The sequence below is a fragment of the Homarus americanus genome, unplaced genomic scaffold, assembly GCF_018991925.1.
Source record: "Homarus americanus isolate GMGI-L3 unplaced genomic scaffold, GMGI_Hamer_2.0 scaffold56241, whole genome shotgun sequence".
NCBI lineage: Eukaryota > Metazoa > Arthropoda > Malacostraca > Decapoda > Nephropidae > Homarus > Homarus americanus.
The window spans coordinates 2,167,573-2,187,866 of NW_024740202.1; the positions used below are offsets into that span (position 1 = coordinate 2,167,573).

At 52.3% G+C, this 20,294-nt stretch overlaps 4 protein-coding genes across 4 annotated transcripts; 1 reads left to right on the forward strand and 3 right to left on the reverse strand.

Moving 5' to 3' along the window:
- Positions 1-1,148: 1,148 nt before the first annotated feature.
- On the reverse strand, positions 1,149-1,846 carry LOC121875239 (basic proline-rich protein-like). The gene is made up of 2 exons (XM_042379698.1): positions 1,632-1,846; positions 1,149-1,509 (listed from the first exon to the last, which is right to left on the reverse strand). The coding sequence occupies exons 1-2, from the start codon at positions 1,844-1,846 to the stop codon at positions 1,149-1,151; spliced, it is 576 nt and encodes a 191-aa protein (XP_042235632.1).
- A 504-nt stretch (positions 1,847-2,350) lies between these two features.
- Positions 2,351-3,291, reverse strand: LOC121875240 (U1 small nuclear ribonucleoprotein C-2-like). Its single transcript, XM_042379700.1, has 2 exons — positions 2,681-3,291; positions 2,351-2,525 (listed from the first exon to the last, which is right to left on the reverse strand). Exons 1-2 carry the CDS (start codon positions 3,289-3,291, stop codon positions 2,351-2,353), a joined length of 786 nt encoding a protein of 261 aa, XP_042235634.1.
- A 2,010-nt stretch (positions 3,292-5,301) lies between these two features.
- LOC121875312 (xylose isomerase-like) lies at positions 5,302-8,816 on the reverse strand. Its single transcript, XM_042379801.1, has 5 exons — positions 8,581-8,816; positions 7,991-8,132; positions 7,119-7,805; positions 6,831-7,001; positions 5,302-6,591 (listed from the first exon to the last, which is right to left on the reverse strand). The coding sequence occupies exons 1-5, from the start codon at positions 8,739-8,741 to the stop codon at positions 6,421-6,423; spliced, it is 1,332 nt and encodes a 443-aa protein (XP_042235735.1). The 5' UTR covers positions 8,742-8,816; the 3' UTR covers positions 5,302-6,420.
- A 7,790-nt stretch (positions 8,817-16,606) lies between these two features.
- Positions 16,607-19,908, forward strand: LOC121875313 (xylose isomerase-like). Its single transcript, XM_042379802.1, is given in 7 exon segments — positions 16,607-16,878; positions 17,426-17,476; positions 17,478-17,565; positions 17,761-18,155; positions 18,157-18,445; positions 18,899-19,069; positions 19,481-19,908. Coding segments are annotated over 7 exon segments (1,326 nt in total). The 5' UTR covers positions 16,607-16,717; the 3' UTR covers positions 19,652-19,908.
- Positions 19,909-20,294: the final 386 nt, after the last annotated feature.

Sequence of the window (20,294 nt, forward strand, 5' to 3'; positions counted from 1 at the left end):
TCTATATAACCCAATAAAAGAAAAGAAGAAAAAATGTGCATATTATTACCTGTACAGTATATGGTAAATGAAACACTACAGTTAATTCAAAGAAAAAGTATGCATTTTTTGGCCGTTCTGCGGTTGAGATTTGTACCAGATGTCCAGCCGTTTTTTTTGGTTAATGACCATAATTATCTTCTCATGAAATAGTTAAGACCAATTTCCACAGCACATTGAAGTGAGTTGACAATGTTATTCTCCTCTTGCCATTTATATATGGAAGGGGATTACACAGACATAAATGTTATACAGTAAAGATTTCTACATTGCCACCTAATAGAAATTCAACGTACAATCACCTTCATACACTAGTGAAGGGGACTGTACCTGTAAAGAGAGGTGGTGACCAAACCTACCATGTCTTGAATAGAATGCTTTACAGTAAGAATAAATTTGTTTTGAATTTATGCATGTCATTTACTGTATACTGTATATCATAATTTACTATATATTTTTTTATTTTTGTTAAAAGATGCCATACTGTTGGTGGTACAGTGGTAGCATGTGTATCTCTCACCAAGATGTTAAAAATGTGAGCCTGGACAACCATGACAAGGCGTTACCCTACCAAACATCACATGTTTCCTGTCCCCCAGTTTCTCCTGTACTAACACTGGATAGACCAGCTCACCTGAACTAGAATTGAGATATTTATATGCGCCCTGTTAGGAAGTTAGGTAAGGTTAGGGGTAAAATTGCTGTTTCACTACCAGATGGTATTTGACCAGTAATCTTGCTTTTTCCCATGGTATTTAGTGTGCTTCATTTGAATTTTTTCCTAATTTCTGTCAAAAATAAGTCATTTTTGAGTTATCACCCCCTCCAATTACTCTACCCCAGTTGGGAGTGAAGCTGAAATAATACCAGATTAGGTAAGTTTAGTTGGTAAGGATAGCTTAATTAGTAACACATGGCTGATACTACCAACCCAACTTCCTAGGGGTGGGGAGGGGGGGGGGGATTGTGGACCCCCCAGGCATATTAAATATCTCGGTTTTGGGTCATTTGCACCCTAAGTCTCGTGGATGAAAATCGTCTCGCTTTTGTCTTAACTTATCATTAGGGCAACAGAAAAATCAATATTGAATTATATCCTATATAGTACTCTAAATTGACCCAAAGAAAGTATTACCCAGGGCCTCTGGAAGGAGCCTTGGGGGTTCAACAGCCCCTGGGGGCACCGCTGCCTCTGGGAGGAACCCTAGGAGTGCTGCTGCCCTTGGGAGGTCACCTGGGGCTGCTACCACCCTTAAGGAGGGCCCCTGGGGATACTGCTGCCCCTGGGTGCGCTGTCGCCCTGGGAGGGCCCATGGGGGCGTCAACGCCCATGGGAGGGCCCTTGAGGATGCCCCGACCCAGGGAGAGACCCTGGGAGTGCCGCCGCACCTGACAGGGCCCCTGGGGTCTCCTCCGCCCTTGCGAGGGCCTTTGGAGGCTTCGCTGCTTTTGGGAAGGCCCCTAGGGGAGCTGCCACACCAGGGAGGTACCTTGGGGGTGCCCCTGTCCCTGAGAAGTCTCCTGGGGTCGCCACCGCCCCTGGGAGGGCCCCTGGGGCCGCCATCGCCCTTGGGAGGGCCCCTGAGGCCGACACTGTCCTTGGGAGGGCCTCTGGGGCTGCTGTTGCCCCTAAAGAGAGCCCCAGGGGCTCCATCGCTTCTGGGAGGGCCCCTGGAAGGACACCTGGAGGCACCACAGCCCCTGGCAAGGACCCAGGGGGCACTGCTGCCCCTGGGAGTGCTGCCTTCCCTGGAAGGTACCCTAGGGGCTCGGCGGCCCCTGGAAGGATCGTTGGGGGCACTGACATCCCTATAGAGGATCCCTGGGGTCGCTGCTGCCCATGGGAGGGCCTCTGGGTGTGCCTTCATCCCTGGGGGCACCACCGCCCCTGGGAAGGCCCTTGAGGGCGCCGCCGATCGTGGGAAGGCCCCTAGGTGCACTGAAGCCCCTGGTAGGAACACTGGGGGCGCTGGCAATCCTAAGGAGGGCCCCTGGAGGCACTGCTGCCCCTGAAAGAGCCCCTAATGCGTTGTCGCCCCTGGGAGGTCCCTTGGGGACGCCATCGACCTTGATAGGGCCCCTGGAGTCGCCACCGCCTCTTGGAAAGCCCCCGTCGCCCCTGGGATTGCATGTGGGGGCGCCGCTGCCCATGGCTGGGCTTCCTGGGGCACGGCCACCTCTGGAAGGGATCCTGGGGGCACCGGCGCTGCTTGGAGGGCCCGTAGGGCGCTGCCGCTTCTGGGAGGTCCCGTGGGGTACTTACCACCCCAAAGGAAGCCCCCTGGGTGCATTGCCGCCTTTGGGAGGGCCCCTAGATGTGCTGTCTCCTCTGGGTTAGCCCCTGGGGGCGCTGTTGCCCCCAGTAGGGACCCTGGAAGTGCCACCGCTCCTGGGAGTGCACTGAAGCTCTGCCCCTGAGGGCGACCCTGTCCTTGTAGGCCCTGAAGCGCTGTGGCCCCTGGGGGCGCCCCATCCTAGTAGGTTCCCTGGGGGAATTGCCACCAATAAGGAGGATGCTTGGGTGCACAGCCACCCTGGGAGGGCCCGTGGTACACCAACGCCCCTGGAGGAACAACAGCCCCTGGGAGGGACCCAAGGGGCATCACTGCCCGTGGGAGGGCGCCTGGGGACGCAGCTGTACCTAGGAGGGACCCGGTGGGCGCCGTCGCCTCTGGGAGCGTCGCCGTCCCCGGAGGGTCCCATAGGGGCACTGCTGCTCCCTGGAGAAATTGCCATCCATACGGAGGGCCCTTGGTGGCACTGGGAGAGCTCGTTGTGCACCGTCGCCTCTGGGAGGGCCCCTGTGAGGACCCTTGGAAGCGTCGCCGACCTTGGGGGGGCCCCTAGGGTCACCACTGCCTCTTGGAGGGCCCCTGTTGGCTCTGGGAGGCCCCTTGGGAGCGCGGCCATACCTGGAATGGTCCCTGGAGGCACCACCGGCTTTTGAAGGGCACCTAGGGTGCTGCTGCTCCTTGAAGGTCCCCCGGGGGAATTACCACCCTTAAGGATGGCCCCTGGGAGCGCTGCCTTTCTGGGAGGGACCCTGGGATGCCCCTGGGAGGGCCCGCCAGGGGTTCTCCCTGGAGCGGTAGTGCCCAGGGAATCACCATAGGGGTGGCGGGACCTCCCAGGGGCCATGGCTCCCCTAGGGGCCCTCCCAGGGTCTGCAGCGCCCTCAAGGGCCCCATCAGAGGTGGTGGTGCCCTCATGGGTGACGGCACACCCAGGGGGCCCTCCCATAGGTGGCAGCATCCCCAGGGGCTCTCTTTAGGGGTGGCAGTGCTTCCAGGGAACCTCCCAGGGGCTGCAGCGCCCCTAGGGCCCTCCCAGGGGCAGTGCAGCACCCAAAACTTTTCAAAGGGCGGTTATTGACCCTTGGGGCACTCCCAGGGGCGGCAGTGCCCTTACATGCCCTCTCAGAGGCGGTGGTGCCCCCAGGGTCCCTCCTAGGCATGGCGCCGCCGCTAGGGGCCTTCACAAGGGCGGCTGAGCCATCAGGGGCTTGAACGTGGTGTAGTACATATTGCATACGTCCAGCAATCCCTTACTTAACAGTGATTGGTGGACTAAGATAAAAATCCACTAAATTACAGCCAATAGGAGAACAGAGCAGTCGGTCAGCTCAACACCCCAACTTATGTTTTCCTGTTGGATATTTATTTTCTTTTACAGTTTTCATGGTGGAAATGCGATGGGTTCCCATTGTCCTAAATAGTGCAAAAACAACTGCCCCCAGGGTCTCTACCAGAGGTGCCCCCCTCCCAGGAGTCCTATAGTTTGCTTGGTAGTATTGCCGTACATATTGTTTATATTCAGCAATTCCTTACTTAACTGTGATTGGTGGATTAAAATGTTAATCCACCGAATATCAGCCAATAGGAGAACAGAGAAGTCAGTCAGCACAACACCCCAACTTATGTTTTCCTGTTGGATATTTGTTCTCCTTTACAGTGTTCATGGTGCTATGATACTGGAAATGCGATGGACAGTGTATTTATTTAACGTCATCCTGGGAGGTCCCCTAGTGGCGCCACCACTCCTGGGAGAGCCCCTGGGGGCGCCACTAACCCTAAGTAAGGCCCCTGGTGGCGTCATCGCCCCTGGAGGTCCCATGCCGGCAGTTGCTTTTGCACTATATAGAACTCTGGGAGATATAACGTCAAATAAATACACCGCCCATCGCATTTCCAGTATCATAGCACCATGAACACTGTAAAGGAGAACAAATATCCAACAGGAAAACATAAGTTGGGGTGTTGTGCTGACTGACTGCTCTGTTCTCCCATTGGCTGTAATTTGGTGGATTTTTATTTTAGTCCACCAATCACTGTTAAGTAAGGGATTGCTGGACGTATGCAATATGTACGACACCACGATTAAGTCTTGGGGGCGTCGCTGATCCTGAGAGGTCCCCTGAGGACGCCACCGCCCCTGTGAGGGCCCCTGGGGGAATCACTGCCTTTGTGAAGGCCCCTAGGGGTACATCCGCCGTTGGGAGAACCCCTAACGGCGCCGCCGCGCCTGGGAGGTCCCCTGGGTTGTCGACCCTGGTAGTGCCTTTAGGGGCGCCCCGGCCCCTGGCAGGTCTCCTGGGGGCACTCCCACCCCCAAGGTGGTCCCCTGGGGGTGATGCCGCCCCTGGGAGGGCCTCTAAGATCAATGGGAATGTTTTCAGATCAATGGGGATGTTGTCAGATGAATGGGAATGTTCTCAGCTCAGTATAAATGTTCTCAGACCAATATGAATCTTTCCAGATCAATGGGGATGCTATCAGATCAATGGGGATGTTCTCAGATTAATGGTAATGTTCTCAGATCAATGGGAATGTTCTCAGATCAGTGGGAATGTTCTCAGATCAATGGGAATGTTCTCAGATTAATGGTAATGTTCTCAGATCAATGGGAATGTTCTCAGATCAGTGGGAATGTTCTCATATCAATGGGAATGTGCTCAGATTAATGGGAATGTTCTCAGATTAGTGGGAATGTTCTCAGATCAATGGTAATGTTCTCAGATTAATGGAAGTGTTCTCAGATCAATGGGAATGTTTTCAAGGTAGTCAGTATTTGTGTTGAATGAAAATTAATTAAACTACAAGAGCAGATCAATAACTCTTTGCTTTACTTTTTATTTAAAAGAATGTTGAGTCATAAGTGAAGGGGAAACTTCTAATTCCATGTTACAGAAGCCAGTTGATAATAATAATTGATATACTGTATAGTCAATTTGCAGGAGAACTGTGATGTAAATAAATATAACTCTTTTATTTCCCGATATTTATTGACAAAATACAATTGGTTATAATTTGGTTACTTGTGATGTTTATTTACTTATGAAACACAAACTTTCCCAAGCTGTGATCGTAGCTGTGGCTCCTGAGGGCTGAGACAACTTCACAACGTCTCGTACTGTCCAAAACCAACGTTCATGGGTTGTCTATGTTCCTGTGTACCAGACGACGTCGATTGTATCCACCAGTTCATAAATGTTTCGACAACAGATTTATATTCCTACGTTTTAATTATATTTTACATCATTAAGTTATCTTTACACACACCAGCGTTTCTTACTTTGTTTTTACATCAAGACTGGGCCGTGATTTTATCCAATTAGGTTAAAATCACGCGATTTCCCCTCGATCTTCGGTATGTTTGGATCCAGAATGAGAAACATAATTGCATGCCTTTGTAATTCTATTCCTGTTGGCTAGGAAGGGACAACCATTATGGCCGACCCCCCAGACAGGTAAAAAGCAAGACAATCAATCAGTTAGTTGTTAATGGTATTGGGCTGATATAGAGGATACAAGAGACACTTGTTGTAATAAATAATGGTTAAAAAAAACATTTATATAAGGTTTTTGATCGACAACTTCTAAAAAGAAAAAAAGAAAAAGAAAGATGTATCCAACTCATACGTCTTGGGACCAACACAGCTGCTGGTTAAGTGAATTAACACCAGATTGCCAGTCAGTAGCGGAATAAACACCACAAAAATATAATTAATAATATTAAGAATCCGAAGATCAAGATATAAAACGTGGTACGCAGACACAAAGACAATGATGGCCTTACACCTGTGGCCCCACTTGAGGGATAACGAGCTCATATTCCTTGAACTATTGAACCCGGAGGTACGAGCACTACGAACAACCAACTTGTCGAGAACCAGACGTCTTAATATTCTCTGAACAAAAAAGACACGTTCATACATTTCACTCACTTGCAGATACCTGTATAAGCGAGGAATCAACAACGAAATTTTACAATACAAGCCGCTGGGTCTTCGTGAAAATTCAGTTATTAGATGGTAGAACCAATGAATATAGAAGAAGGGGGTATAAAAGAGACGGAGTAGGTAATTGTAGTAGATTGAAGCGTCTACTGGCGCGGAGGGTAGACATAGTAGCTGAACATATTCTGGAAGTGTTCGTAGCGGGAGGACCGATGCTGCGGTTCGCCATTTTTCCGCACGTAGTCCTCACACTCCTCCATGGTGATGGTGTTCTTCTCCACATGCTCACCGAATCCGGATTTGTAAGAGTTATAGCGCTGGTGAAAGAAAATTAGACTTGTAAACTTAGGCTTTATAATGAGAAAAGGTGAAGAAGACCTTGACAAAGTTATTTACAAAGAAATCTGAGTGGAAGTTGAATACAGTGAAGAGAAAACACACTGCTCAAGGATTTATGACAGTCAACACGCAATTGAGAGAGAGAGAGAGAGAGAGAGAGAGAGAGGCCACATATCTTACACCTACATCTGATGGCAGTAACACAGAGAGGACTCACCTGCTGCATACTGCGGGCGAAGCTGCCGTCGGTGATCATGCGGGCAGCATTCCTGAGGGCGCGGGCGAAGGTGTCCATGGCCAGGACGTGACCGTGGAACAAGTCGCGAGGCTCCACGGACTCACGACGGACTCGGCCACCCAGTGTGAACCCTCCTTGCTGGAGACCTCCCTGGGAATACCACAAATTAAAGTGTCATACTCAGTGACTCAGATAAATAAGGAAGAAGACAAGAGTTACAGTGAATGCACAGATATGATGCCAATACTCAGCTCAAGGTTAGTTTACCTGCTCAAGAACGCACTTCATGACATAGGTGGCGTCGCGCATGTTCTTGGCGCAGAGGTCAGACGTTCCTTGGAACTCTGGGAAGCTGTCAGAAGCGTCCACACTACCCAGCATGTTGTACGCGGCTGCCATGTACACGTCGTGCTCGTAGGGGCGACCCATGAGGCGGGAGAAGGCTGGCTTGATGTATAGTTTGTATTGCTTGTCCAAACCAAAGTGGTTCAACATTTGCATGGTGGCCATGGCGTCACTCTCGTACTGGTGACGGCGAGGGTCAGCAGGCTTGGGCTGGATCAGCAGCTGGCCCTTGAAGCCAATCTTATCCTTGTACTGCGAGGCCATGCGGTACAGCTGCGCCATGTGTGATTGGTCGCGCAAGAACTGTCGCTGCAATACGCTTTGGTAGCCATCGCGAGGGTTGAAGAAGACGAAGTTCTCGGCGCCTAGGCGCTTGGCCGCCTCCATACTGCGCTTGACCTGCGCACAAGCATAGGCGAAGACGTGGGCGTCAGGGTTGGCCCCGGCACCGTTAGCATAGCGAGGGTGGGAGAAGAGGTCAGCACTGTAGTAGAGGGGTTTCAGCCCCGTCTGCCTTTGCAGGTCAGCCGCCAACGTCACCATCTCCTCCAGGTAGTTGTTGGTCTCCTCGAAGTTCTCTCCTTCTGGGGCCATGTCGCGGTCACTCACCTAGTCAATATACAAGACATATCAGATGTAAACGGCTTTGATGGCGATCTCCGTTTTGACGATGCTGAGCTAATTGCCAGTTCACATTGACATCCAAAATATTGTGACCCCAAATATGTATATATATGATGCACAAAATACATAGGTGAGCTAACAATGCTACAGGTCGTCCTCAAATCACCTACCGAGTAGTACTTGACGCAAAGCTTATGGAAGAACTCAAAGGCGGCCATCATGCGACGCTTATAGTTGTCGAGGGACTGTGAGGCGTCCTCCCACGACCTCTGGTGGGCTCGGTCCCCGTAGTAGTCGTCAGCACCCAGGTACCTGCCATCACCAAGTGCACCTGTACACTCACCCCACTACATGTACACTACATAGTTGGTCTACATATAGTTTTCACGGTTAACACGAAGACTCGCCCCCTAGCTTACGTCACCTTCAGAGTAATTTCCCCATCGCTATCCTAACCTAACCTAAACTATACCCTCTGACTTGGAGAGTTATAGATAGATATTTTAAACACACACACACACACACACACACACACACACACACACACACTATACATAATGTTGTTATACAGTTTGGTTATACAGTAAATTTACTTTTAACAATAAGGTGGCGGTCAGACCTTCACCCTGTGGCGCCAGATAAACCTATCGTGCCTGATGGTGTGTCACTCACTAACTCACTCACTCACTTGATACTGTTGTCACTCACTCTTTCGCCTGAAGCTGCCGTCACTCACTCATGTACAGACGCCGCCACTCACCTGAAGGTGTTGAAGTAGCAGACGGAGAAGCGTAGCCACTCCTCCATGGTCCGGCCATGGACGGTCTCGCCGGCGTTGTAATGCCGGAAGACGAGGGTGTCCTCCGGGCCGGCGTCTGGCCGGTACTCCACGCGGCCGATTCCTGGGAAGTATTTGTTCATCCTGACGGCGTGGTTGACGGCGACTGACAGTGGCTGACGTCGTCCACGAGCTGACGACGGCTGACGGGAGTTTCTTGGCTTTCCCCGAATTATATACTCCAGGCGGGATCACTAGACCGACTCGTCCCGACACCCGATCCCTCCCCACCGACACACCCTGCCGACCGTCGACCGGATCCTCCACTGTGTACATAACACCTTCATTCACTTTTGTATGGTGTATGGTGCGTCACTCTTATGTATGGTGTATGACTGTGTGTCACTCTTATGTATGGTGTATGACTGTGTGTCACTCTTATGTATGGTGCATGACTGTGTGTCACTCTTATGTATGGTGTATGAGTGTGTGTCACTCTTATGTATGGTGTATGACTGTGTGTCACTCTTATGTATGGTGTATGACTGTGTGTCACTCTTATGTATGGTGTATGACTGTGTGTCACTGTTATGTATGGTGTATGACTGTGTGTCACTCTTATGTATGGTGTATGACTGTGTGTCACTCCTATGTATGGTGTATGACTGTGTGTGATTCCTATGTATAGTGTATCACTGCAGGCAGGCCAACAAGTGGCAGCAACAGTGATACTAGCCAACTGAGGTGTAGGTATTATAAGTCGTAGCCTCAAACACAAATATAATAAAATATTCCTTCTGCTTGGACACCCTACCATCAGAAGGACTCAACATCTCTAGACAAGGTGCAACACAGAGCGACTAAGATGATTCTTGAACTCTATCATCTAGAATCCTAGTTTATCCAAGTACTGTAGATTGAGGGCCTTACGTCTAACAACGCTTCAGACAAGGCACAATAGGAAGGATCTCATAATAGAAGCATTCAGAGTCTTGACAGGGATGGAAAACGTAAACACAAGCTATTTTTTTTTTAGTAATGTCACGCGCCACCAACACGAGGGGACATAACTCCAAGCTCGTCAAGATATCCTGCTGGAGGAATATAAGAGAATAGTTCCTGACGCATAGGGTGGAAGGCCTTTGGAGTACCCCACCACCTCATGCTGTGGAATCGAGAACAATAGAAGGATGCTACACAGGCCACTAACCTTCCCTCGCCATGGCCACTTCTAGCTGGGGTGGCCATTAGGTAAATAAGACAATGAGGGCAGGACTATTTCACCCTAACGTATACTTTTTATTCCCTTTATAACTCACAACAACCATTATACACACGCCCATACACTGTGTATAAATGTTCCCCCCTCTTGTATGACGGATTTGGTGAGGGGTGACAAGCACATTTGTTTGTATACAATATAGTCGCGTATTTTCTCACTTGTCTCCTATACATCTATACATACATGGCTGTGTGGTATTGTGACCGGCCTATCTACTTTATTTATGATCATGTATAGTAGTGTATGTATCCTGTGTATGTGTATTATGTATTGTGAGAGAGAGAGAGACTTTGACCCACCCTTGTATTCTTGACCTTGACGAGAGGATGAGAAGGGTGGGGTGGGTGGATGACTCTATGCTCTAAGCATATTTCATATTTCTTGCAGTCCTTTATGATCCTGTCAACAGCTTTTAGCAAGGTAAGACCAAACTAATCCATACACGGCCTCCATCTTTGTGTGTACGAACTCTGTCCTGGCAGTGAGAAGTGATACCACCTCAGTGTCAAGACCTGACTGAATTACTAGAATAGGCAAACTGTACTACAAGCATTGTCAATAAATTTTTAAACTAAACCCCCCCATGGCACGGGACCCAAGGACGCAGGCCCCAAAGACGCAAGCCCCCAAGGGCGCAGGGCCCTGAAGACGCGGGTCCCCAGCGGCGCAGGCCCCAACGATGCAGACCCCTCAAAGACGCAGTCCCCAAGGATGCAGGCCCTCAAAGACGCAGGCCCCCAAGGAAGCAGCCCCAAGGATGCAGGCCCCCAAGAGAGGGACCCCCCAAGTATATGGGCCTCGTGAAGCAGGTTCTTAGTATGAGGGGCTCCCAAGTCGCGCCTCTAAGTGCAGGTCCGCAAGGCACGGGCCCTTGAAAAGGTGAGAGAGAGACCATATGCGTGTGTGTGTGTGTGTGTGTGTGTGTGTGTGTGTGTGTGTGTGTGTGTGTGTGTGTGTGTGTGTGTGCGTGTGTGTGTGTGTGTGTCGAACTGGCTCGACACATAACCTGTTGTACCTCTGATGACATTACAACCAGCACCATCCCTCCTCCTTCCTTCCATCCCTCCCTCCACCCATCCTCCACCCATCCCTCCCTCAATCCTTCCCTCTCCTTCCATCCCTCCTCCACCCATCCCCTCTTCCTTCCATCCCTCCCTCCACCCATCCCTCCCTCCACCCATCCCTCTCCACCCATCCCCCTTCCTTCCATCCCACCCTCCACCCATCCCTCCCTCAATCCTTCCTTCCTTCCTTCCATCCCACCCCACCCATCCCCTCCCATCCTTCCATCCCACCCTCCACCCATCCCTCCTCCACCCATCCCTTCCTTCCTTCCATCCTCCCTCCACCCATCCCTCCCTCCATCCTTCCTTCCTTCCTTCCATCCACCCTCCAATCTCCTCCCTCAATCCTTCCCTTCCTTCCTTCCATCCCTCCCTCCACCCATCCCTCCCTCCATCCTTCCCTTCCTTGCTTCCATCCCGCCCTCCACCCATCCCTTTTCCTTCCATCCCTCCCTCACCATCCCTCCTCCATCCTTCCTTCCTTCCTTCCATCCCACCCTCCACCCATCCCTCCTCATCCTTCCCTTCCTTCCTTCATCCCACCCTCCACCCATCCCCTTCCTTCCTTCATCCCTCCCTCACCCATCCCCTCCCTCCATCCTTCCTTCCTTCCTTCATCCCATCACCATCCCTCCTCCATCCTTCCTTCCTTCTATCCCACCCTCCACCATCCCTCCTCCATCCTTCCTTCCTTTCCATCCCTCCCTCACCCATCCCTCCTCTCCATCCTTCCCTTCCTTCTTCCATCCCATATCACCCATCCTCCTCCATCCTTCCTTTCCTTCCATTCCACTCACCCATCACCATCTATTCCTTTCATCCCTCCTCATCACCTCCCTCATCCTCCATCCTTCCCTTCTTCCATCCCACTCACCCATCACCTCTCTCATCCTTTCCCTTTTCCTTCCATCACCTCCTTCAATCCATTCCTTTCTTCCTTCCATCATCACCCTCCATCATCCCTCCTTTCCTTCCTTTCCTTCAATCACCCTCACCCATCCTCCTCCATCCTTCCCTTTCTTTCCTTCCATCCACCCTCCACCCATCCCTTCCTTCCTTCCATCCCTCCCTCCACCCATCCCTCCTCCATCCTTCCCTTCCTTCATCCACCTCCACCCATCACCTTCCTCCACCCCCTCCTGATCCCTTCCTTCCCTCCATGGTAGCAACAGAGGGCGTGGTAGCAACAGAGGGCGTGGTAGTAACTGAGAGGGCAGGGGTAGTAACTGAGAGGGGCAGGTAGCACAGAGAGGGCGTGGTAGCAACAGAGAGGGCGTGGTAGTAACTGAGAGGGCGGGGTAGTAACTGAGAGGGCGGGTGGCAACAGAGGGGCGTGGTAGCAAAGAGAGGGCGTGGTAACTGAGAGGGCGGGGTGGTAAGTAGAGGGCGGGGTAGTAAGTGAGAGGGCGGGGTAGTGAGGAGGGGGCAGGATAGCAACAGAGGGCGTGGTAGCAACAGAGAGGGCGTGGTAGCAACACAGAGGCGTGGTGGCAGCAGAGAAGAGCGTGGTAGCAACAGAGTGGGCGTGGTAGCAACAGAGACGGCGTGGTAGCAACAGAGGGCGTGGTAGCAACAGAGAGAGCGTGGTAGCAACAGAGGGGCGTGGTAGCAACAGAGAGGCGTGGTAGCAACAGAGAGGGCGGTAGCAACAGAGAGGGCGTGGGAACAGAGGGGCGTGGTAGCAACAGAGAGGGCGTGGTAGCAACAGAGAGGCCGTGGTGGCAGCAACAGAGAGCGTGGTAGCAACAGAGTGGGCGTGGTAGCAACAGAGAGGGCGTGGTAGCAACAGAGGGCGTGGTAGCAACAGAGCGTGGTGAAGGGGGGGGTAGCAGAGAGGGGGAACAGAGGGGTGGTAGCAACAGAAGGGTGGTGTAAGGGGGTGGAACAGAGGGCGTGGTAGGAACAGAGAGGGCGTGGTAGGAACAGAGAGGCATGGTAGGAACAGAGGGCATGGTAGGAACAGAGAGGGCGTGGTAGAACAGAGGGGCGTGGTAGCAACAGAGAGGCGTGGTAGCAACAGAGAGAGGCGTGGTAGTAACAGGGAGGGCGTGGTCCAGGGGCGTGTGAACAGAGGGGTGGTAGGAACAGAGGGTGGTAGGAACAGAGAGGGCGTGGTAGGAACAGAGGGGCGTGGTAGCAACAGAGGGGCGTGGTAGCAGAGGCGTGGTAGTAACAGGGAGGGCGTGGTAGCAACAGAGAGGGCGTGGTAGCAACAGAGGGGCGTGGTAGGAACAGAGGGCGTGGTAGCAACAGAAAAGGCGTGGTAGTAACTGAGAGGCGTGGTAGCAACAGAGAGGGCGTGGTAGCAACAGAGAGGGCGTGGTAGGAAGAGAGGGCGTGGTAGGAAGAGGCGTGGTAGGAAGAGAGGGCGTGGTTGGAACAGAGGGCGTGGTAGGAACAGATAGGGCGTGGTAGCAACAGAGCGTGGTAGGAACAGAGAGGGCGTGGTAGGAACAGAGGCGTGGTAGGAACAGAGAGGGCGTGGTAGGAACAGAGAGGGGGTGGTAGTAACTGAGAGGGCGTGGTAGCAACAGAGGCGTGGTAGTAACTGAGAGGGCGGGGTAGGAACAGAGGGCGTGGTAGGAACAGACAGGGCGTGGTAGGAACAGAGAGGGCGTGGTAGGAACAGAGAGGGCGTGGTAGCAACAGAGAGGGCGTGGTAGCAACAGAGGGCGTGGTAGCAACAGAGAGGGCGTGGTAGTAACTGAGAGGCGTGGTAGTAACAGAGGGGCGTGGTAGCAACAGAGAGGGCGTGGTAGTAACTGAGAGGGGCGTGGTAGTAACTGAGAGAGGGCGTGGTAGTAACAGAAGAGCGTGGTAGTAACTGAGAGGGGTGGGGTAGGAACAGAGGGGGCGTGGTAGCAACAGAGAGGGCGTGGTAGCACGAGGGGCGTGGTAGCAACAGAGAGGGCGTGGTAGCAACAGAGAGGGCGTGGTAGTAACTGAGGCGTGGTAGTAACTGAGAGGGCGGGTAACAACAAAGAGGGCGTGGTAGGAAGAGGGCGTGGTAGCAACAGAGGGCGTGGTAGCAACAGAGAGGGCGTGGTAGTAACTGAGGGCGTGGTAGCAACAGAGAGGGCGTGGTAACAACAGAGAGGGCGTGGTAACAACAGAGGGCGTGGTAACAACAGAGGGCGTGGTAGCAACAGAGGGCGTGGTAACAACAGAGGGCGTGGTAACATCAGAGAGGGCGTGGTAGCAACAGAGAGGCGTGGTAGCAACAGAGGGCGTGGTAGCAACAGAGAGGGTGGTAACATCAGAGAGGGGCGTGGTAGCAACAGAGAGGCGTGGTAACATCAGAGAGGGCGTGGTAGCAACAGAGAGGGCGTGGTAGCAACAGAGAGGGGCGTGGTAGCAACAGAGAGGGCGTGGTAGGAACAGAGAAGGTGCTGTAACAGGGAGGGAGTGAGGGAGGGAGGGAGGGGGGGAAGGAGGGAAGGAAGGAAAGAAGGGGGAGGGAGGGAGGGAGGGAGGGAGGGAAGGGGTGTTAGGTGCAGGACAGCTGGGTTTACACCGTGACAGTAATGTAATACACAACACTTGGGCCTGGATGCGAACCTGGTCTCTTGACACACCTCGCTGCCCACCACACCACGACACCTATCTCTCTCTAGCTCAAGAAAATGTCAGCAAGCAGTACCGCCACACCACGACACCTATCTCTCTCTCTAGCTCAGGAAAATGTCAGCAAGCAGTACCGCCACCACGACACCTATCTCTCTCTCTAGCTCAGGAAAATGTCAGCAAGCAGTACCGCCACACCACGACACCCTATCTCTCTCTCTAGCTCAAGAAAATGTCAGCAAGCAGTACCGCCACACCACGACACCTATCTCTCTCTCTAGCTCAGGAAAATGTCAGCAAGCAGTACCGCCACACCACGACACCTATCTCTCTCTCTAGCTCAGGAAAATGTCAGCAAGCAGTACCGCCACACCACGACACCTGTCTCTCTCTCTAGCTCAGGAAAATGTCAGGTCACAGTAGGGGGTTTAAAGCTGGCTGTGTATGTGTATGTGTGTGTGTGTGTGTGTGTGTGTGTGTGTGTGTCACATAAAACAGTACTTGTCACGACCATGTTCGTGTCGTAACCCCATCACGGGGTTGGGGGAATGATGTAACACCTGCACAAACAGGTATAATAAACAGGTAAAGCGCCTTTACCTACCTTCCAAAGTACTACAGCTTCAGGTTAAGTTAGGTTGGCAACTTTGTCAGCTTATATTGCCGTCACGAGATACGTCACCCATGTGGAATTGATCTGTGATTGGTCGACCTAATTTACCTAGTAGAAATTGGGAATACGTACGGGCAGCTGTTATCTTGCTGAGGCCGTTCAGTTACCCAGACAGGTGAGGGGAGGCCGTACACTGCCTTATTCTCGTCATCCAACTGATGCTAAGGTACAGAGTCTATAAGTTAATAATGACTAAACTATTTCTTCTATAATAATAATATGTATTCAATAAAATTATCATCCAGCTTAATAATCGGATAGACATTATTCCTATACAGGTATACAAATCAGCGTGAATATATATAATGTAGGTATACGGTGCAGGTAGGTCGAACTGTGTGGCCAGAGAGTGTAGGTTAAACAACAGTGGTAAACAGTAAGGCAACTTGACCAAGGATTGATGGTGGTAGTGAGGTGAGGGGTGAGGTGTGGTGAGGGTGAGGTGATGGTGAGGGGTGAGGTGATGGTGAGGGGTGAGGTGTGTGGGGTGAGGTGGGTGAGGGTGGTGTGGTGAGGTGAGGTGTGGGTGGTGGGTGATGGTGGGTGAGGTGTGGTGAGGGTGAGGTGTGGTGAGGTGAGGTGGTGAGGGGTGAGGTGATGGTGAGGGGTGAGGTGTGGTGAGGGGTGAGGTGTGGTGAGGGTGAGGTGTGGTGAGGGGTGAGGTGTGGTGAGGGTGAGGTGTGTGGGGGTGAGGTGTGGTGAGGGGTGAGGTGATGGTGAGGGTGAGGTGTGGTGAGGGGTGAGGTGATGGTGGGGTGGGTGATGGTGAGGGTGAGGTGATGGTGAGGGGTGAGGTGATGGTGAGGTGTGGTGAGGGTGAGGTGATGGTGAGGGTGAGGTGTGGTGAGGGTGGGGTGATGGTGAGGGGTGAGGTGTGGTGAGGGGTGAGGTGTGGTGGGGGTGGGGTGTGGTGAGGGTGAGGGTGGTGAGGTGAGGTGATGGTGAGGGTGAGGTGATGGTGAGGGGGGTGTGGTGAGGGGTGAGGTGATGGTGAGGGGTGAGGTGTGGTGAGGGTGAGGTGAGGTGAGGGGTGAGGTGTGGTGAGGGGGGTGGTGAGGGTGAGGTGTGGTGAGGGTGAGGTGTGGTGAGGGGTGAGGTGTGGTGAGGGGTGAGGTGTGGTGAGGGTGAGGTGTGGTGAGGGTGAGGTGTGGTGAGGTGAGGGTGATGGTGAGGGGTGAGGTGTAGTGAGGGGTGAGGGTGAGGGAAGACAAATCTAGTCACCATCACCTCACCTCCTCCCTCACCCCTCCTCTTCACCCTTCATCTCCTCACACACCCACCACAAATCGTAGGGGACGGGTGGTAGGTGTGAGTGTTGTCGGGGGCGGGTGTGTGGTCGGCGGGGTGTGTCGGGTGTCGGGTGTCGGAACCGGCGAGGACACGGTCTGGTGACGAGGCGCGAGGTATATAGCGGGTGGTGTGAGGGCGAAGTGCAGGGTGAGGAAGCAGCACAGTTGCTCAGCCACAGCTCTCCGTCAGCACCTTGGACGTCTTCGTCGCCGTCGTCAGCCGCCGCCGTCAGCCGCCGCCGTCAGGATGAACAAATACTTCCCAGGAATCGGCCGCGTGGAGTACCGGCCAGACGCCGGCCCGGAGGACACCCTCGTCTTCCGGCATTACAACGCCGGCGAGACCGTCCATGGCCGGACCATGGAGGAGTGGCTACGCTTCTCCGTCTGCTACTTCAACACCTTCAGGTGAGTGGCGGCGTCTGTACATGAGTGAGTGACGGCAGCTTCAAGCGAAAGAGTGAGTGACAGCCCTTTACATGAATGAGTGACAAGGGGAGGCACAGTGCATATTGTATATTAAGCCTTCGGGACACAAGGGGGCAACGTGGCCAAGAATGTACCCGAACGCCTCAGGTGAGTGGTGTATCTTAATCAGCCGCTGCACCTCTTACCTGTTCTATGATCAGATGTAAATATTTGTAAGGTCTGTGTTTTCAACACGTGGGAATGTGGTCATAGTATATAATATACTGAGCCGGGTGAAGGTTTCCTTATATTTTATCAAAAAGTTAGGTTTTCAGGGTGGCGATTTCCTCATGTTAGTATGCTGTATAATTATGTAAATTTACGATTCATTAGATATTTTTCACTCATTTTATTATATGGAGACAACGGCTTAGTTTTGGTATAGGCAACGAATAAAAACAAAATACAAGTTTTCGACATTATAGATGAGTGTGGTGAGAGTTGGTGCAAAAGGTGCGAGGTGAAGTTAACGTGTGTTGCCCGCCAGGTACTGTGGCTCTGATGGCCACTATGGTCAGCGAGCTCACCAGCACCAGTGGGGATGGCTCCCGCACCCTCGAGAACTACAAGCGTCGCATGATGGCCGCCTTCGAGTTCTTCCACAAGCTCAACGTCAAGTTCTACTCGGTATGTGATGTTTGTTTGATGAGCTGCGTCAAAATATAGGAATAATGATTGCCAAGAATTTCAGTGACTGATTATAGATGACTTTCGTATAATTTGTTGTGATATATGCTGCCTCTGTCCGCTTCATGCAGCTGAGGACGGCTGGTAAGACTTAGAGCCTGTATTTCCCAGACTGACTGAGAGATGTTTCCTCAGGTGAGCGACCGTGATATGGCTCCAGAGGGTGACAGCTTCGAGGAGACCAACAGCTACCTGGAAGAGATGGTGACCCTGGCTTGTGACCTTCAGAAGCAGACTGGTGTCCATCCCCTCTACTACAGCGCTGACCTCTTCACCCACCCTCGCTATATGAATGGCGCCGGGGCCAACCCTGATGCCCACGTCTTCGCCTATGCTTGTGCGCAGGTCAAGCGCAGTTTGGAGGCGGCCAAGCGCCTAGGCGCCGAGAACTTCGTCTTCTTCAACCCTCGCGATGGCTACCAAAGCGTATTGCAGCGTCAGTTCTTCCGCGATCAATCGCACATGGCGCAGCTGTACCGCATGGCCTCGCAGTACAAGGATAAGATTGGCTTCAAGGGCCAGCTGCTGATCGGCCAAGCCTGCTGACCCTCGCCGTCACCAGTACGAGAGTGACGCCATGGCCACCATGCAAATGTTGCGTCACTTTGGTTTGGACAAGCAATACAAACTATACATCAAGCCAGCCTTCTCCCGCCTCATGGGTCGCCCCTACGAGCACGACGTTGGCATGGCAGCCGCGTACAACATGCTGGGTAGTGTGGACGCTTCTGACAGCTTCTCGGAGTTCCAAGGAACGTCTGACATCTGCGCCAAGAACCAGCGCGACGCCACCTACGTCATGAAGTGCGTTCTTGAGCAGGTAAGACACGTGTTGGTGAAGCATATGAAGCTCTCCAGCATACACCGGTAGTTAGTCTTAGAAGGCAGAATTATAAAGTACTGATATCTATGTTAATGTATTTCTTTACAACAAAAATAAGTTGAGTACACAACTGAAACCGCTAAATATAATCACTGTGATCACCATTCTTCACTATTATCTTAAAAATATAATCAAGGTTACTATACTCCCATGGTGAAGGTGACTTACTGCGGTACATGAGCCGGGGAAATTATTTAGGCCATTCATCGAACTGGGAGAGTTTGTCTCTCACCAAGACCATAACAACGCTATGAATGAGAAGGATTTAACATAAATAAAGATAGATATCGGTAGACAGATAGGCAACGGGATAGCTAGATCACTCGACAGACAGAAGACAGGAAGGAGAGACAGACTAGGGTGGTGTGTGACAGTAAATATGTCTTTCAGAGTGGCCTGCAGCAAGGAGGGTTCACACTGGGTGGCCGTGTCCGTCGTGAGTCCGTGGAGCCTCGGGACTTGTTCCACGGTCACGTCCTGGCCATGGACACCTTCGCCCGCGCCCTCAGGAATGCTGCCCGCATGATCGCCGACGGCTGCTTCGCCCGCAGTGTGCAGCAGGTGAGTCCTTGCCTTTGTATCGGCTACGACCATCCACTCACAAAATATATATCAATATCTGAACAAAATCTAAGATTGTCTGTTGCATTTATTTGTGTTGTATTATATATGAAGAAGCTCGGTGCCGCCATCACCACTGTTCTATGTTACTCTTCAACACTAAAGATCTGTCCCATTCGTCAACAACTCTAACAGCCTCACTCCTGGTTTCCGTCTTTCACAACCTACAGAAGTCTGTCCAGTGCAATTTTTCTGTAGAACCTTTTCCAAGACAATTTTCTTCTTTCTCGTGAATTTTTTTTCCTGAGACAACTCTTCACCAATCACACGAAAACTCTCTATAATTATTGTTCGATGATGAGACGTGAGCCTGGCGACAGCTTGTTGAGTATACCCTTGTCTCTCCCACAGCGCTACTCTTCCTACAAGTCTGGCATCGGTGAGCGTATCGAGAAGGGCGCAGCCACTTTCGAGGAGTGCGAAGAATACATCCGCAAGTGTGGTGAGCCTCAGCCACAGTCCAGCCGCTACGAACACTACGAAAACATGTTCAGCTACTACGTCTACCCACCGCGGCAGTAGATTAATATTACCACCCCAGCAGGCGAGTCCTGTCCCCACCCCCGTCACCTCACCACACTCAACACCATCCCTTAACGACCGATACACCTGTACCTAGGAGAAGACCCTACACCTTCATGTACACTTAGGAGGGGACCCCATACCCTTCACCAAGGAGGGGACCCCACACCTACACATTCACCTAGGAGGGGACCCCATACCCTTCACCAAGGAGGGACCCCACACCTTCACATTCACCTAGGAGAGGGCCCCATCACCCTACAGCACATTAGGAGGACCCCACACCTACACATTCACCTGGGGGGACCCCATACCCTTCACCAGGAGGGACCCCACACCTACACATTCACCTAGGAGAGGGCCCCACCCCTACACCTTCATGTACACTTAGGAGGGACCCCATACCCTTCACCAGAGGGACCCCACACCTACACATTCACCCTAGGAGGGGCCTTGCCTTCACCAAGGACCCCCACCTACACATTCACCTGGGAGAGGGCCCCACACCCTACACCTTCATGTGTACACTTAGGAGGGGCCCCCATACCCTACACCAGGAGGGACCCCACCTACCAGGAGGGACCCCACACACACACCAAGGGACCCCACACTGCCTCAGGGGACCCCACACCTACACCAAGGG

Coding starts and splice junctions, on each gene's coding strand:
- LOC121875239 (XM_042379698.1), bottom strand. CDS start 1,846: ATGTCAGTGCCCCCAACGATCCTTCCAGGGGCCGCCGAGCCCCTAGGG. Junction 1,510..1,631: donor GAGGCCCTCCCAAGGACAGT/GTCGGCCTCAGG, acceptor CTGGTGTGGCAG/CTCCCCTAGGGGCCTTCCCA.
- LOC121875240 (XM_042379700.1), bottom strand. CDS start 3,291: ATGCTGCCACCTATGGGAGGGCCCCCTGGGTGTGCCGTCACCCATGAG. Junction 2,526..2,680: donor GCCCACCGGGTCCCTCCTAG/GTACAGCTGCGT, acceptor CAATTCCCCCAG/GGAACCTACTAGGATGGGGC.
- LOC121875312 (XM_042379801.1), bottom strand. CDS start 8,741: ATGAACAAATACTTCCCAGGAATCGGCCGCGTGGAGTACCGGCCAGAC. Junction 8,133..8,580: donor TGCTACTTCAACACCTTCAG/GTGAGTGGCGGC, acceptor TGGTGATGGCAG/GTACCTGGGTGCTGACGACT. Junction 7,806..7,990: donor TTTGCGTCAAGTACTACTCG/GTAGGTGATTTG, acceptor TATATTGACTAG/GTGAGTGACCGCGACATGGC.